The sequence below is a fragment of the Microcaecilia unicolor genome, unplaced genomic scaffold, assembly GCF_901765095.1.
Source record: "Microcaecilia unicolor unplaced genomic scaffold, aMicUni1.1, whole genome shotgun sequence".
NCBI lineage: Eukaryota > Metazoa > Chordata > Amphibia > Gymnophiona > Siphonopidae > Microcaecilia > Microcaecilia unicolor.
The window spans coordinates 26,344-44,266 of NW_021963351.1; the positions used below are offsets into that span (position 1 = coordinate 26,344).

At 47.3% G+C, this 17,923-nt stretch overlaps 1 protein-coding gene across 1 annotated transcript in view; it reads right to left on the minus strand.

Annotated features, from left to right (window-relative positions):
* The window catches only part of LOC115459239 (nucleolar protein 4-like), a 66,899-nt gene that overhangs the window by 5,297 nt on the left and 43,679 nt on the right, over positions 1-17,923 (minus strand). The window contains exon 3 of the mRNA XM_030189097.1: positions 16,711-16,822. Coding sequence (XP_030044957.1) covers positions 16,711-16,822 — 112 coding nt within the window. The remainder of the gene's footprint in view (positions 1-16,710; positions 16,823-17,923) is intronic.

Genomic DNA, 17,923 nt, shown 5'->3' on the forward strand with positions numbered 1-17,923 from the left:
TTCCGTACTGTGGTGAGGTCTGAATCCTGATTGTCTAGGATGCAAAACAAAGATTTTATCTGTATAAGAAGTGAGCTGATGGAATACCACTTTTTCTAAAACTTTTGACATGAAAGAGAGATTTGATATTGGACGATAGTGTCTGGGAGTAGTGGGGTCTAAATTGGGATTCTTCAGGATGGGGCAAACTAATGCATTTTTCCAGAGATCAGGAAATTGTCCAGATGACAGGCTAAGATTAATGACAGGAGTGTAGGAAGTAAACCTAGGGTGGGTAGTTTTAGCCAAGTTGATGGGATAGGATCCCGAGCTCAATAGGTGGGTTTCATGGTTGATATAGTCTTATTTAAAGAAAATAAAGTTTGAGTGTGAAAAGATGAACAGGTAGCAGAACCAGAGCAAGAGGAAAAGGACGGTGAAGATGCAGAGGAAAAAGGTGGGAGAGAAGGAGGAAGGGAGGCTAATAAAGTATTGATAAAGAAAACAGATAGGGCCTCAGCTGAGGGAGTGCTAATGACTGCCAACTGTGAACTGGAAAAGATCATGTGCCAATAAATAGAATACAAGTCCCTTGATGGATTAGGGGATTTTAAAAGTCTGTGAACAGTACCTTATGATGCATTTAAAGTTTGGATAGTGATAAATAGATTTTTTCCAGAAATTACAATTGAGAAAACATTTTAAATTGGTAGCTGGATATAAGGATGTATCTGTAGTAAACAACTAGATCTACTTGGGTGTCTGATGGCCCTGTTGAAGCAGCTACTCAGATTTTAGTGTTGCAGGAGTTGTCTAATTTGGAGACTAAATTTAATCACATGCAGAAGTGACACTCTCAGGCTTATTTTCGAAAGAGAAGGGCGCACATCTTTCGACAAAAATCGGGAGATGGGCATCCTTCTCCCAGGGTCGCCCAAATCGGCATAATCGAAAGCCGATTTTGGGTGTCCTCAACTGCTTTCCGTCGCAGGGATGACCAAAGTTCACAGCGGCATGTCGGAAGCATAGTGGGCGGGACTGGGGCGTGCTTATCACATGGGCGTCCTTGGCCGATAATGGAAAAAAGAAGGGCGTCCCTGACGAACACTTGGGCGACTTTACTTGGTCCTTTTTTTTTTACGGCCAAGCCTCAAAAAGGTGCCCGAACTGACCAGATGACCACCGGAGGGAATTGGGGATGACCTCCCATTACTACCCTAGTGGTCACTAACCCCCTCCCACCCTAAAAAAAAAAAAAAAACTTTAAAAATATTTTTTGCCAGCCTCAAATGTCGTACCATGACAGCAGTATGCAGGTCCCTGGAACAGTTTTAGTGGGTACTGCAGTGCACTTCAGGCAGGCGGACCCAGGCCCATCCCTCCCTACCTGTTACACTTGTGGTGGTAAATGTGAGCCCTCCAAAACCCACTGTACCCACATCTAGGTGCCCCCCTTCATCCCTAAGGGCTATGGTAGTGGTATACAGCTGTGTGGAGTGGGATTTGGGAGGATTTGGGGCGATCAGCACACAAGGTAAGGGAGCACCTGGGAGCTTTTTCTGAAGTCCACTGCAGTGCCCCCTAGCGTGCCCGGTTGGTGTCCTGGCATGTCAAAGGGACCAGTGCAGTATGAATGCTGGCTCCTCCCACAACCAAATGGCTTGGATTTGGTCGTTTCTGAGATGGGCATCCTCGGTTTCCATTATAGCCGAAAACCGGGGACGACCATCTCTAAGGTTGATCTAAATGTTGAGATTTGGGCGTCCCCAACCATATTATCGAAACGAAAGATGGACGCCCATATTGTTTCCATAATATGGGTTTCCCCGCCCCTTCGCGGGGACGTCCTGCGAGGACGCCCTCAGGAAAACTTGGGTGCCCCGTTCGATTATGCCCCTCCACATATCCTTACACAGAGGAACTATCACCTCCTTGTTAAATGAGAAAACGCTGGGAGTAAGTAGCATGTGGTAACAGGTATTTGTAAAAAATATTTAAAAGCTTTTAGTATGGCTTATGTACAATATTTGTATTGTGTATTATTTTTAATGCCGTTGTCCTGACGAGCTATGGCAAAACATGGCCAAGTTGATGCAGGTCCTGATATTATGACACATTTTGTATCAAATTGAATAAAAAGTTCTATCAAATAAACAATCTGCAACGAGTGTGTAGTTATAACAAAGAAACTATCAAACACATCACTCCAATATAGTGTCACACTGGGGATTCAGATCTGAAGGATAAAATACATTAAATTTTTAAAAATAGCCTCAGTGTAACAGGGAGCCTGACTTTTATGCTCCACTGTAAATATTACCATCATAGGCTTCCACCACCTTCCGAAAAAAACACAGAGAAAAACTCCCAGAATATTTCAAAAATTCTAAAGAAGTGGGAGAAAAGTCTGTGTTTAAAAAACAGAAGGGAGGGTAACACAATTTAACACAATACAGATCCAAATACCCACAACACTAGATCTCACTATGAATATAAATCACCCAAATAAGGCGGTCACGTGATGGACTGAGAGAGAGGAAGTCGCACTTGTCTTCTCTCCGGGGCTCCCCCTCCTACATTCCCTGAAAATCGAAGAAAAAACCGAACGATAACTGCAAAAAATTTAAGCTTAACCAGCGCACATACATGGATATCTTTGTAACAAAAGAAACGAGGGCTACAGCGGCGAAATCGGCGAAAAAAACAGCTGAGAAACATCGAGGGATAGAAGAATCCAAGATGGCGCCTAGCCAGACCCCGGAGCAGCCTCCACAATTTCACCCGCTACAACTGCAACAGATCACGGAAGCGGTGAGAGAGGCTATGAAGCCGGAACTACCAAAGTTATCCGACCAAATAGCGGGAGTAGAATCGCTTTTGGGGGACACAACGAGGAGGACTGGGGAACTAGAACTACGGGTGTCAGAGCTGGAGGACTTAAGCACGGACAGAGGAACGCAGTTGCAAGATTTACAAAACCTGCTGCGAGCCCAGGCAAAACATTTAGATGACTTAGAAAATAGATCTCGCAGATCTAACCTGCGCCTAATTGGAATCCCTGAATCGATATCAGACCGAGCATTACCCATACAATTGGAGAGTTGGCTAAAATCTGAGTTTGCCCTATCGGACAGCAGTGGGCCTCTGTGTCTGGAGAGAGCACACCGTCTGGGCAGGAGAATCGAAGGGGGAAACAGACCGAGGGTAGTCATCATAAAAGTCCATAATTTTTTACACAAAGAAGAAATTTTGAGAGGCGCTAGATCCAAATGGGACTCCCTTACATTTGACGGATCAGCAGTAAAAATCTTTCAGGATTATTCAGCCGCCCTTCAGGAGCGCAGGAAAGCATTTGGACCTCTGTGCCGCCACTTAGCAACGAAAAACCAAAGATTCATGCTATTGTACCCAGCCCAACTTAAAGTATTGGAACAGGGGGGCTGGAAGAGGTATCACTCTCCAGAAGAGGCTCAATCTCTCCTGCCGGACAACTCCATATCCTCCCCGAGCCAAGATGGCTGAAAGGGGCATGCATGAGCAGTGGCAGGTTAAGCTGGTATTAAGGTGCAGGCCCGCTGGAGCGGTAATGCAGTGAGAGTAAATCTTGCATAAAGTTATAATATGGTTAAATGTTATGGAGTTAATATGGATCTGTATGTTTGCAGATATGTTGATTTGAAATATGGTAAAATTATGTATAATCATACCTGATAATTTTCTTTCCATTAATCATAGCTGATCAATCCATAGACTGGTGGGTTGTGTCCATCTACCAGCAGGTGGAGATAGAGAGCAAACTTTGCCTCCCTATATGTGGTCATGTGCTGCCGGAAACTCCTCAGTATGTCGATATCAAAGCTCCATCCGCAGGACTCAGCACTTAGAGAATTACACCCACGAAGGGACACTCTGCCCAGCTCACCACCGCCGAAACGGGGGAGGGGAATTAACCCAGCTCATCCCCACACAAGTGGGGGAGGGGAATCCGTCCAGCTCATCCCCGCGGAGCGGGGGAGGGACACCACACCCGCCGATGCGGGGGGATCTGGCTTATCCTGCAACCGCAACCGCGGGAGGAGCTGACTGACCCTAACACCGCCGAAGCGGGAGGGGTACAAAGCTGCCCTACAGCCGCACGAAGCGGGAGGGAGTGCCGGCAGAATTTATGTCTCAATCCAGCCCCGTAAAACGGAGGGGAGAGGAATGCAGCAGCTCACTGTAACACAAACTCGTCTCAACTCTTGAAGAATCCAAGTGAAAGAAGAACTTGAACACGAAGTCCTCCTGAAGTAACTGAAGGCTAAACTTGAACCTAAAATTCAACCAGAATATAAACAGTACAGATATCTGGGAGGGGCTATGGATTGATCAGCTATGATTAATGGAAAGAAAATTATCAGGTATGATTATACATAATTTTACCTTCCATATCATCAAGCTGATCAATCCATAGACTGGTGGGATGTACCGAAGCAGTACTCACCCAGGGCGGGACATAGAAATCCCTGACCTCAACACTGAAGCTCCAAACCGGGCCTCCGCCCGTGCAGCCACAGTCAAACGGTAATGCTTGGAGAATGTATGAGCCGAAGCCCACGCTGCCGCCTTGCATATCTCTTCCAAGGAGACGGATCCGGCCTCCGCCATCGAGGCCGCCTGAGCTCTCGTGGAGTGGGCCTTCAGCTGGATAGGCGGCACCTTCCCCGCGGCCACATAAGCCGCTGCAATGGCTTCCTTGACCCATCTTGCCACTGTAGGCTTAGCAGCCTGCAGACCCTTACGAGGACCTGCAAACAGGACAAACAGATGATCCGATTTCCGGAAATCATTGGTCACTTCCAAGTATCTGAAGATGACTCGTCTCACATCCAGATATTCAAGAGCGGAGTACTCCTCTGGGTAGTCCTCCCTACGAAAGGAAGGGAGACAGAGCTGCTGATTCACATGGAAGCGAGAACCAATCTTGGGCAGGAAGGAAGGCACTGTGCGAATAGTCACTCCTGCCTCAGTGAACTGCAGAAAAGCCTCTCGACATGAGAGCGCCTGGAGCTCGGAAACTCTTCTGGCTGAAGTGATAGCCACCAAAAAGACTGCTTTCAACGTCAGGTCTTTCAGAGATGCCCTCGACAAGGGTTCCAAAGGCGGCTTCTGCAATGCTCTTAGCACCAGGTTGAGATTCCACGCAGGCACCACTGAGTGCAGAGGAGGGCGCAGGTGATTAACTCCCTTGAGAAAGCGCACCACATCTGGCTGCGAAGCCAGGGAAACACCCTTCAGGCGGCCCCTGAAGCAAGCCAGAGCCGCTACCTGGACTTTAAGGGAACTGAGCGACAGGCCTTTCTCCAGACCTTCTTGCAGGAACGCCAACACTGAAGAAATTGGAGCAGTGAAGGGAGAAAGTGAGCCTGCTTCACACCATGCTGCAAAGATACGCCAAACCCTGGCGTAAGCAGTAGAAGTAGAGCGCTTCCTCGCTCTCAGCATAGTGGCGATGACCTTGTCTGAGAAGCCCTTCTTCCTCAGACGCTGCCGCTCAATAGCCAGGCCGTAAGACCAAAGGGAGAGGGATCCTCCATCACCACGGGACCCTGATGTAACAGGCCCTGCTCCACTGACAGCCGCAGAGGATCGTCGACTGAGAGCCTGATCAAGTCCGCATACCAGGGACGTCTGGGCCAATCCGGACCCACCAGGATTACCCTGCCGGGATGCTTTGCCACCCGGTCTAGCACCCTGCCCAACATGGGCCAGGGCGGGAACACATAGAGGAGCTCTTGTGTCGGCCACTGTTGGAGAAGAGCATCTACTCCCAGGGATCGAGGGTCCCGTCCTCTGCTGAAAAAGCGCGGCACCTGGCCATTGGCCTATGACGCCATCAGATCTAGGCTCGGCTGGCCCCAGCGCTTCGTGATGTCCAAGAACGCCTGAGCAGATAGTTGCCACTCTCCGGGCTCCAAGGTATGGCGACTGAGAAAGTCCGCCTTGACATTCATGACTCCGGCAATGTGGGCCGCTGAAAGCTGCTCCAGGTTCGCTTCCGCCCACTGGCAAAGACTCATAGCCTCCTTGGCTAGAGGGGCGCTCTTGGTACCTCCCTGGCGGTTGATATAGGCCACAGCCGTGGCATTGTCCGACAGGACCCGTACAGGCTTCAACACCAGTACCGGGATGAACTCCAATAACACCAACCGAATGGCTCTGAGTTCCAGGAGGTTGATAGACCACTTGCCTCTGCAGGAGACTAGAGCCCCTGCGCTGTCCTTCCCAAGCAGTGGGCTCCCCAGCCCATCAAAGAGGCGTCTGTCGTGACGACAATCCACTCCGGGGTCACCAGAGGCAATCCTGCAGACAACTTGTCTGTCTGCGTCCACCAGCTCAGCGCCTTGCGCACTGCTGGGTCCACGGGAAGGCGCACAACATAATCCTCCGACATCGGAGTCCAGCGCAGCAGCAGAGATAGCTGTAGTGGTCTCATATGAGCCCTGGCCCAGGGCACTACTTCCATCGTGGCCGTCATAGAGCCCAACAGCTGCACGTAGTCCCAAGCCCGAATAGGAGAGGCTACTAGGAACTAGTCCACCTGAGCCTGAAGCTTGACAATCCGATTGTCTGGCAGGAACACTCTGCCCACTTGGGTGTCGAATCGAACTCCCAGATACACCAGGGACTGAGTCGGGCGCAGCTGGCTCTTCTTCCAGTTGATGATCCATCCCAGGGAGCTCAAAAGAGCAACTACCCGGTCCATAGCTTTGCCGCACTCTGCATAAGAGGGGGCTCGGATCAACCAGTCGTCCAGATAAGGATGGACTTGTACTCCTTCCTTTAGCAGGAAGGCCGCTATGACCCCCATTACTTTGGAAAAGGTCCGCGGAGCAGTAGCCAACCCGAAAGGGAGGGCTCTGAACTGGAAGTGTCGTCTCAGGACTGTAAAACGCAGAAAGTGTTGGAGAGGAGGCCAGATGGGAATATGCAGGTACGCTTCCTTGATGTCCAAGGAAGCCAAGAACTCTCCTGCCTTCACTGCCGCTATAACAGAGCGGAGAGTCTCCATGCGAAAGTGCCTCACTTTCCAGGCCCGATTGACCCCTTTGAGGTCGAGGATAGGCCGGACAGAACCTCCTTTCTTTGGAACCACAAAGTAAATGGAGTAACGTCCCTTGCCAATCTGATTTTTTGGCACCGGAACGACCGCACCCAGGCGGATCAGGTTGTCCAAGGTCTGCTGCACTACCACAGCTTGACCGGAGACTTGCAGGGAGGGAGTACAAACCCGTCTCTTAAGGGTTGGCAGAACTCTAGCTTGTAGCCGTCTCTGATGACTTCCAGCACCCACGCGTCTGAAGTTATAGTGGTCCACTCGCCCAGAAACGAGGACAGCCGTCCTCCAATCTGCACTGGGGCGTGGACCAAGGCCCCGTCATTGGGTACGAGACCCTGGGGGAGGACCGGAGGGAGCACCTCCGGGACGGCGGTCTCTGCGAAAGGAATGCTGCTTGGGGGAGAAATTCCTCTTGAAGGAAGAGGGGGCAGAGGAACCCGACTTGCCCGGGCGGTACCGATGGGCTTCCTGCAACCGTCCTCTGGAGGTATCGGGACGAGTACTAACCCGAGCCCTGACCTCTGGTAATTTCTTGCCCTTAGACGTGCCGAGATCGGTCACGATTTTGTCCAGCTCGACCCCAAAGAGCAGCTTGCCTTTAAAAGGCAATCTAGCCAGGCGGGATTTAGAGGCGTGGTCAGCAGACCAATGTTTCAGCCAAAGCCACCGCCGCGCAGAGACTGTCTGAGCCATGCCTTTAGCTGAGGCTCTCCAGACATCATACAGCAAGTCTGCCAAATAGGCTAAGCCCGATTCCAGGGCTGGCCAATCAGCCCTCAAGGAATGATCCGAGGGGGAAGCCCGCTGCACCATAGTCCGGCACGCCCTGGCCACATAGGAGCCGCAAACTGAGGCCTGCAAACTTAAAGCAGCTGCCTCAAAGGACGACCTTAAGGCCGCCTCCAATCTTCTGTCTTGGGCGTCCTTTAGGGCCGTGCCACCTTCCACCGGCAACGCCGTTTTCTTAGTCACCGCAGTGATTAAAGAATCCACGGTAGGCCACAGATAGGCCTCACGTTCACTCACTGCCAAAGGATAGAGGCGGGACATAGCCCTAGCCATTTTAAGGCTCGTTTCCGGGACATCCCATTGAGCCGCAATTAAGGTGTGCATGGCATCATGCACGTGGAAGGTTCTAGGCGGGCGCTTCGTCCCCAGCATAATGGCAGAGCCAACAGGGGCTGAGGGAGAGACGTCCTCCGGAGAGGAAATCTTCAAAGTGTCCATGGCCTGTAACAACAGGTTGGGCAAATCCTCTGGGCTAAAAAGCCGCGCTGCAGAGGGGTCATCCGCTCCATCCGAGCGGGGATCTATCTCCTCCAAGGAATCCGCAAAGGATCGTTGGGAGACCTCAGACACGCTGCCCTCATCTACATCGGAGGAGACAAAAGTCCTCCAAGGCCTGGAAATCAACCCGAGGGCGTTTACCTCTGGGAACCTCAACCTCTTTATCAGAAGAGGGAGCAGGGGCAGCGTTTTGCATGAGGAAAGCCTGATGCAGCAGCAAAACAAACTCGGGGGAGAAACCCCCCAGACTGTGCACTTCCGCAGCCTGGGCAACAGCCCTAGACGCACTCTCAACCGGCGCTCGCAATAGCGGGGGAGAGACATGCTGCACATCCAAAATGGCGTCCGGCGCGAAACTCCGTGAAGGAGCCGCGCGGGAAGAATGGCGCTTAACTTTAGCCGCTTTTGTGCCGTCGCCCAAATTAAGGGCGTTCATGGCATTAATGTCTCCAACCTCAAGGGCGGCCCCGAAGAAGCCGTCCGAGCCGCGTGGCCGGCCAAGATGGCGGAGGCGAGGAGCGGGGGATGGGCGTTTATGGCGGGAAAAAACCGCCACGCCGGAGGAACGACCGGGACATTCATCGGTCACTAAACTATCACCCATCAAGGGCGAATCAGGTTGTAAAACCCCCGCATCCCCTCTAGAAGCGCTCCAGCGATCCGGGGAGCGACCCTTTGCGCCCTCGCCCTCCGACGCCATTGCCACGAGGAGAAGAATCGGGGAACCCCCTGCCCGCTATAAAAAGGTAAAATTACCTGCTTGCCGCTCCGAGCTGTAACGAACTGGTGTCCCAGTGAGTAGCTGCAATGAACGTTTAAAGAAACGTCGAATTAAACGCCTTTAAAGACGTTTAAAAATTTTTTTTTTTTTTTTTTTTTTAAACGGAGCCAGCGGGAGGGGGGAGAAAAGGAGGGACCTGGCACCACCAGGTTTGCACTTGCTCAAAAGAGCCCTCAACCCCAGGCCTCAACAAAACCTAAGGATTAGGCTTGGAGGCCTAGCCAGAGCTGCTGCTGTGTGTGACCACCACCTGCTGAGATAGAGAACATACTGAGGAGTTTCCGGCAGCACATGACCACATATAGGGAGGCAAAGTTTGCTCTCTATCTCCACCTGCTGGTAGATGGACACAACCCACCAGTCTATGGATTGATCAGCTTGATGATATGGAAATTAATATAACTTTGTCTCAGCTAGGCTGAAAGATTGTAAAGAGGAAGGGGATGGGGGAGGGGGGCCCCCCCACCATCAGTTGACCGGAGCTCTCCTAGTAGAAGTTGCGAAGGGAGAGGTCAAAGACGATAAAGGGGGGAGGAATAAAGGGTAGGGGGGGAAGTTTGGGAGGAGGGAGGGGGGAGGAGAAGGGGGAAAAGGGAATTAAAGAAAGAAGGGGATTGGATGTACGGGGAAAGTTCCAGAGATATTTGGGGTTAAAACGGGGAGGCTCGGGTGGAGCTGGGCACTGGAGTCTCCCAATTTACCAAAGCAGTTTGATAACACTAGGAATAACTTTACACTGGAAAAGGGGGTGCTCGAACTAGATTTATAACATGGAATGTAGGGGGCATCACTTCCCCAATTAAGAGGGCAAAGATTCTACAGGCCTTAAAGAGGCATCATGCAGATGTGGCTTGTATTCAGGAGACGAGACTATCTCAGGAGGAATTGCAAAAGCTGAAGAGAACCTGGGTGGGTGAGGTACACGGAGCAGCGGCTGAGGGAAGGAAAGGAGGGGTTGCAATCTTAATCCGAAAGGGGGTAGTGGCAAGAACTCATTTGGTGAGCAGCGACCCAGGGGGGAGATACGTGATAGTGCGTCTTTGGTTACAGCATGTGGAGTACTTAGTAATGGCGCTATATGGCCCAAATCTGTATGATAGAGCTTTTTATGATCACCTTGTTCAGCTGTGCCTCCCACATGGGTCTCTGCCACTGCTAGTGATGGGTGATTTCAATTTAGTGGCTGACCCTGGTTTGGACTGCTCATCTCCTAGGAGGGCGATCAAAGGAGGCCCAGAGGTGAGGGCATTGTCACAGTTTATTCAGTCGCTTGGAGTGGTAGATTCTTGGCGCACATTACATCCAGAAGTGCGAGAGTATACTCACCTGTCTAGGGCTCATGGGACTCTCTCACGTCTGGATTACATGTTGGTGGACCGCAGGGTGTTTCCCTCTGTGATAAAGGTAGAGATAGGTCCGGAGGAGATTTCGGATCATTCCTTGGTATGGCTAGATCTAGAGGATAAGGACCTGGGGGATGGGGGAAGAAGGTGGAGATTTCCTTCGTATTTAGCAACAGACCAAAAATTTAAACTATATTTGCAGAAGAGTTGGGAGGAATATTCACAATTTAATAAAGAACATAGGGATAATCCCCAATTGTTCTGGCAAGCAGCGAAGGCGGTCCTGAGGGGGGCGGTGATTGTGTTTACTGCAAAGCGGGAAAAGAAAATTAATGGGGCAATTATACATCTAGAACGCAGACTGGGGAAAGCCAGACGGCGATTTGTGGCGGTTCCATCGAGTTATAACAAGGAGCAGATGAGAGTAACTCAAGTAACTTTAAATTCATTATTACATGAGAGAGCGTTGAGAGCCCTGACGGTTGGGAAATTCCGTTTCCAGAGATATGGGAATAAATCAGGTGCCATGTTAGCAAGAGTAGTCAAAGCCTGGGGTGGGCCTAGAGCGATAGTGGCTGTGAAAGATAAATTTGGGAATATTCAGAATGGGAGGGAAGGAGTAAAAAAGGTATTCCAACAATTCTATAGTGACCAATATAAAAATATGTCCCCGCCATCATTGGAGTCTGTGACAGAATATTTGAGAAGGGCTAGAATGACGACACTGAAAGCAGAAGAGCTGGAGGGCCTGAATAGGCCTATCACAGGAAAGGAACTGCAAGATATAATTAAGTCTCTCCCTGCGAATTCAGCTCCAGGCCCGGATGGCTTCTCGAGTGAATTCTACAAAATCCTAGGCCCACACATAGTAGGCCCCATGCACTCATATTTTGAGGAGGTAGTGGCCCAGGGGCAGTTCCCGGCCTATGCAAATGAAGCATTGATAACCTTGCTATTGAAACCAGGAAAACCAGAGAATCAGGCTGGTTCTTTTAGGCCCATTTCTTTAATTAATGTCGACACAAAAATCTTAGCTAAACTATTAGCAAATAGATTGCAGGCGTGTTTACTTAGTCTTATTGGTCAGGAACAAGTAGGTTTTATTCGTAATAGGCATTCAGGAATCAATGTGAGACGGCTACTGTTGGCTCAGGCCCAGATTCAGCGTTCAGGCGGTGAGGCGATGCTGGTTAGCCTGGACACTGAAAAAGCCTTTGATAAAGTGGGATGGGACTATATGTTTGCGGTGTTGAGGCACGTAGGTGTGAGGGGTTGGTTTTATGGGGCCATCCAGTCACTATACTCCAATCCTCGAGCGGCAGTGTTGGTGAATGGGTCTAGAACACAACAATTTTCTATTGCGAGGGGGACTAGGCAGGGATGCCCCCTCTCTCCGCTTCTCTTTGTGCTATCTATTGAACCCCTGATTAAAACTATACAACAGGGAGAGAAGGTACCAGGGGTGATGGTTGGTGGAGATAAAGTAAAAGTGTTAGCCTTCGCGGATGATCTATTGATAATATCAGAATCCCCGAGGGTGGCATTACCAGCGCTGCTCGAGGAGATAGAAGGGTTCAGTATACTGTCAGGGTTTAAAATCAACCGGGAAAAATCACGCATAATGAGGTTACCTGTGCGACTGGATGGCCCCGGCCTAGACGATTTCTCTCTACAGAGAGCAAAGACAGAGATGAAATATTTGGGTGTCTTAATCCCTAACACATTAAGTGATTTGTATGAGATAAATATCCAAAAATTAATGAAAGACACAGCAAGAAAACTTGAGCAGTGGCGGGGCCTTCCTATTTCTCTGTCAGGGCGTATAGCATTGTACAACATGATGATTATTCCCTGCTGGTCATATATGTTTCAAACTTTGCCCCTACACCTCACTAATAGGGATGAGAAACGAGTGAATGGAATGTTGAGGAAATTTTTGTGGAGGGGGAAAAAATCGAGATTCCCACTGGAAAGTATGTATGTCCCGAAGGAATATGGTGGAATGGGCTTGCAGAGTGTGAGACACTTGGGGATTGCTTGTGCAATGAGACATGTTACAGACTGGTTCCGTAACTCTGCGGATTTCTCAGCCACCACAATGGAACTACGGCTGTTTGCACCCACAAACTTCAGTAGTTGCCTGCATGGGAGTGGAGGGGCCTCTCCACTACTACACATCTCAAATATACTGCCGCAGGCACGCAGAGCATGGAGCTGGATTTGTAGACTACATCAATTTTCCTCAAGAGTTACTCCATTGCTTCCAATCTGCGGGAACCCTGAGTTTCAACCTGGTTTGATATATAAAATTTTTGAACAATGGAAGACGCAAGGTGTGGTCTATATCTTCCAGATCCTAACGCGAGAAGGAAAGCTGCAATCATTTCAGAAGCTGCAAGAGCGTGGCCTTCTCCGCCCTAAAGACTATTTCCATTATTGGCAGTTGCGTCACTACATGAGGAGCTTGTCTTGGGAGGCCTTGGCGGAGGACGTACAGGAGGAATTACCAATGGCATTTTCGTTGGGAGCACAGCAAAAGGTTCCATTGAGGTTTCACCTCCGACATATCAAAGACACAGCTGCAGAGCCCGATTTTACTCAATATGCGGAGGCTTGGAGCAGAGACTTGGAGGCAGTCATCTCAGCTGAACTACTTAAAGAACATGTGTTGGCCCTTAACAGAGGGTCGCCTTCAGCAGACTACTGGGAATTACAATACCGCTTTGTGTTCCGGATGCACATGCCGCCTCGGCAGGCGTTTCATGTGGGGATTTCCCCTGATGGAGCATGCCGTAAGTGTCATTTTGTTGGAGCGACTTTAGGGCATATGTATTGGACTTGCCCAGCAGTGAAAAATTTTTGGATAACCTTACTAAGTCGGGTTTCTTCTTTGTGGAGAACTAGATGGTCACGCTCTCCGATGTTGTTATTCGGGAAGCCTTGTTTACAGGTTCCCCGGCCAAGAGGGCTCACTCTATTTGTTCAGCGAGCCATACTGATTGCAAAAAAGACTATTCTAGTGGACTGGTTATCTTCAAGAGGCCCCTCACTCCAGTCTTGGCGAATGCGGATGGTGCAACTACTGCGTTCAGAGAGAATGATGATAAAAGATGGAAATGCGACGGAGTTGGATAAATTCTGCTCGAGATGGGGCCCGTTTTTGGACTCTATGCCCCCATCAGCTAAAAGTACCCTCTTGAACATTTGACTGGCTCATGGAACTCCGGACATTCTTTCCCAGGATACTTACTGAGTTTCAGGGAGGGGAGGGTGGGATTGAGTTGATAAGGATGTTCCGTTCTGGGGGGTCCTGGGGGGACATCAGAGTCAAGTCCCCTGGGGATTCCCCGATCGGGATTGTGCCTTCGGCATCAGCTGGAATCTCAAGGGAGGGAAGGGAGAAAACTAAAAATTGATGATGATGTTTGGTGATAGAATAACAGTGAAGTAATTATGTTATTGTCCAATCTGCTACTTACCTGTTGATGTGGATTACTTTGTTTTCTTTTTATGTCAATAAAAATGATTGAATATAAATCACCCAAATAGACACTAATTAGCAATCCCTCACTAGACTAAATCCTCATTCAAACAGAGAAGCCTTCCTGCAAGTAAAGAAAACTCAAAATAGAGCAAAAACTCTTATAACATTGCTAGAATTGCTTAAACTTCCATCCTTACTAATGAATGGATTCTAATTCTGACAAAAAGTAAACTTTACTTAGCTCAGAACATCCAAATTGTCCTGACAGAAGTGCAGCCTCATAGGATTTTCACAGTCTATGGGGTTTCTCCAACATTAAAGTGCTATGGATAATTTGTAAAGCAGTTTTTTTATGCACTGCTATGTATTTCTCCTGATGAAGATAGCGAAACAGAAGGATTTCCCACTGTCGAGAAACAAGGAAATTGGACATTTTTTGCCAGAAGGATAATATAAATTGGACACTTTAATTTTTGAGAAACCCCACAGACTGTGAAAATCCTATGAGGCTGCACTTCTGTAGAATTTTTGAAATATTCTGGGAGTTTTTCTCTGTGTTTTTTTCGGAAGGTGGTGGAAGCCTGTGATGGTAATATTTACAGTGGAGCATAAAAGTCAGGCTCCCTGTTACACTGAGGCTATTTTTTAAAATTTAATATATTTTATCCTTCAGATCTGAATCCCCAGTGTGACACTATATTGGAGTGATGTGTTTGATAGTTTCTTTGTTATAAAAAGTTCTATGAAAAGAGTATCATGTATCTGAGAGATATATATGGAAGTTTTTGAGTTGAAATGAGAAAATGATAACATCTAAGTGTGAGTGACTGACCTTGATTATAATGGAGGCAAAGTATGCAAATCAAGTTCATGCATATTCATTGTGGATATCCTGAAACCTGACTGGCAGGGGGTACTTCAAGACTGGAGTTGGGAAACACTGTTCTAGAACACTGAGACTGCAGGAGATGTGCTTATTAGGTGTCCCCTCCTTCCATCAAACCATTTAGAGGACGATCAGGCGCAATTATTTTATTTATTTATTACATTTGTATCCCACATTTTCCCACCTATTTGTAGGCTCAATGTGGCTTACATAGTACCGGAGAGGCCTTTGCAGGCTCTGGTGTGAACAAATATAGGGTGTCTCTAGTGAAGTCTCTCTTTTTGGTAAGATTTTGCCAGGAAGTAGGTCTCAGCAGACTCTTTCCTACTAGCCTGTGGTTTCACAGTCTTCACATCCTGGAAAACCTGCACCAGCCTGTTTCGCAGAACACTGCTTTTCCCTCCATCCCACAGTTTGCACAGAAGGGTTCTGCCAGGACTAAGAATACTCTGGGCCAGATCAAGAAGTGACAGACACATAGAAACAAGTCTCTGGTGGTCTAGGTCTCGAATGCCATAGGCATTGGGTGCCATATCACTCAAGATGACATCAGCCTTCCCTGCTGAAAGCCTGTCTTTGATTTTCATGTGGGTGCTTGAATCAGTCAGGTCAGCATTGGATAAGAAGACTGCCCCCTCCAAAGGCGAGAAGTGAAGAAGGTCCACACCCATTACAAAACCAACAGGACATTCTGGATCGAGTCATCGCTGCTGCACAAACCACCTACGAGCAATGCAAGCTGAATGATATATATTCAGCAGGGTAGTATTTATATGAGAAGTGGCTGCATTTTAACTATGTCTTAAGTATACACGCCTGTGCTGCCCAAGAAGGCTAACTTTGCATTAGACATATCACCCGACATGCTTTCCTAATCCACTGACTTCTTCCGGGCGGTCGGGCTCCAGCAGTGCACCCAAGGAGGTGCTGGTCCTACATTATGGAACAGACTGCCACTTGAATTAAGACTAATGACATAATTAATTTCATAATTAATTTCATCCAGCAGGCTATTAAAAGCACACTTACTTCAGCAAGCATTTGCTTGTCTCTGATGGTTGTTGTCTTAAATGTGATTAATACTGTATTTTTGTGGTATATGAATACTCTGTTGTTAATATTGTTTTATGTGATTTTATATCTCTTATTTTATGCAACCTGCTTAGATTCTTTAGATAATATGGGCTATAGATATTCAATAAATAAAACCTATGACCTGTTATTCCATTTAGCCTGTTTGTGTGGACTTCTAATGCTTGAAGGTCTTGTTCTAAACTACTCTTATGCTCATTTTTTAGTCTTATGTTATTGCACATTGTTTTTTTCTGGAGTATATATGTTTGATGCAAATGGTTTGGTGTTTATAGTTTTATTTGTTTTACGTTTTGGATTATATACGTTTGGTTTTAAGTCACCTGGAGCATTTTGTGGGCAGCTGTCTCATAAATTTTAATAAATAAATGTATTTAAACCATATTCTACTAGGTATTTGAAAACCTCTCTTACAGAAGGGAAATATATAAACGAGCTGTACAGAATAGCATATTTTACTATTCGGCCAAATAAGAATAATGAAAAATATGAATACGAATAATGGGCATTGAGCTTGAACATAACACAAAATAAAACAAGCAACATGAAATCAGAGATCAGGTGTTTTTTTCAATAGGATTCAGCACAGTACAGCCTCGGATTATTTGTATTCGAATTTAAATCACTATTCAGCCGAATATGAATACTGAATTCAGGGCCAAATCAAATCAAATACGAATATTTGGTACAGCCCTAATACAAACTGTTCATTATGATAAATCATCTGCACAGCTCAAACACCTTTAACACTAAGCCTACCTTTATGATCCGCTCCATCTGGATTTAAATGCATTCTTTTCTGACACTCTGAGCAGCTCATTAGAAACCGTGTCACCGCTTCTCTCGGTAGGAAGGCATATGTTTCTGAAATCTGAAATGAATCACAAAATATAGGTGTTAAATCATGTTCATTCTGCTTATGTTACAACATAACCGGTCATTATATTTCAAATAATCAATATTACACTGCAAATGTAAAGCAGCACAATAAAAGCATATTCAAAAAATCATGTATCCTTTCAAGAAACACTTGCTAATCTCACTACTTATCACTCAATAGCTACTAATACAGTATGTAATGTTGAAAAATTATAACATGCTTAATCATCGGACAGGTCTAGTTTTCTATTTGGTGTTTTCAATTCTGTTTAAATATAACATTGTTTATAAGATTCTGTTTACAAAGGAGTTTATATACTACTTGTGAATTAGCATCAACTGTAAACTGGTTTTGAAGAGCTGATTTGTTTTACTTACAGAGCTACCCTCTCTGTCGCAAACACATCCATCCCACTTCCCATGTTTCTTATAAGTAGTTTTGGAAGGAAGGAGGTCTGATTTCATTTAAGTTTACTAACAAGCTCATTTTTGAAAGAGATGGACGTCCAAAAAGCAACATAAATTGGCACTTGGACGTCCATCTCACAGAGATGTCCAAATCGGTATAATCAAAACCTGATTTTGGACGTCTTTCTCTGAAGTCCATCGCAAGGATGTCCAAATCTCAAGGGGGGCGTATCAGAGCCGTGGTTGAGGCAAGACTTGGGCGTTCCTAAGACTTGGATGTCTTTGAGCCATAATGGAAAAAAGCAAAGACATCCAGGACTAAAACTTCAACATTTACACCCAGACCTGTTTTTATTACGAATAAGGCACAAAAAGGTCGGATGACCACTCGAGGGAATTGGGGATGACCTCCCATTACTCCCCCAGTGGTCACTAACCCCCTCCCACCCTCAAAATACATGATTAAAAATATTACTTGCCAGCCTCATATGTCATACTCAGGTCCATGACAGCGCATACAGGTCCCTGGAGTAGTTTGGTAGTAGGTGCAGTGCACTTCAGACAGGTGGACCCAGGCCCACATCCCCCCTACCTGTTACATTTGTGGAGGAACCAGTGAGCCCTCCAAAACCCACAAGAAACCCTCTGTACCGACATATAGGTGCCTCTGTACCGACATATAGGT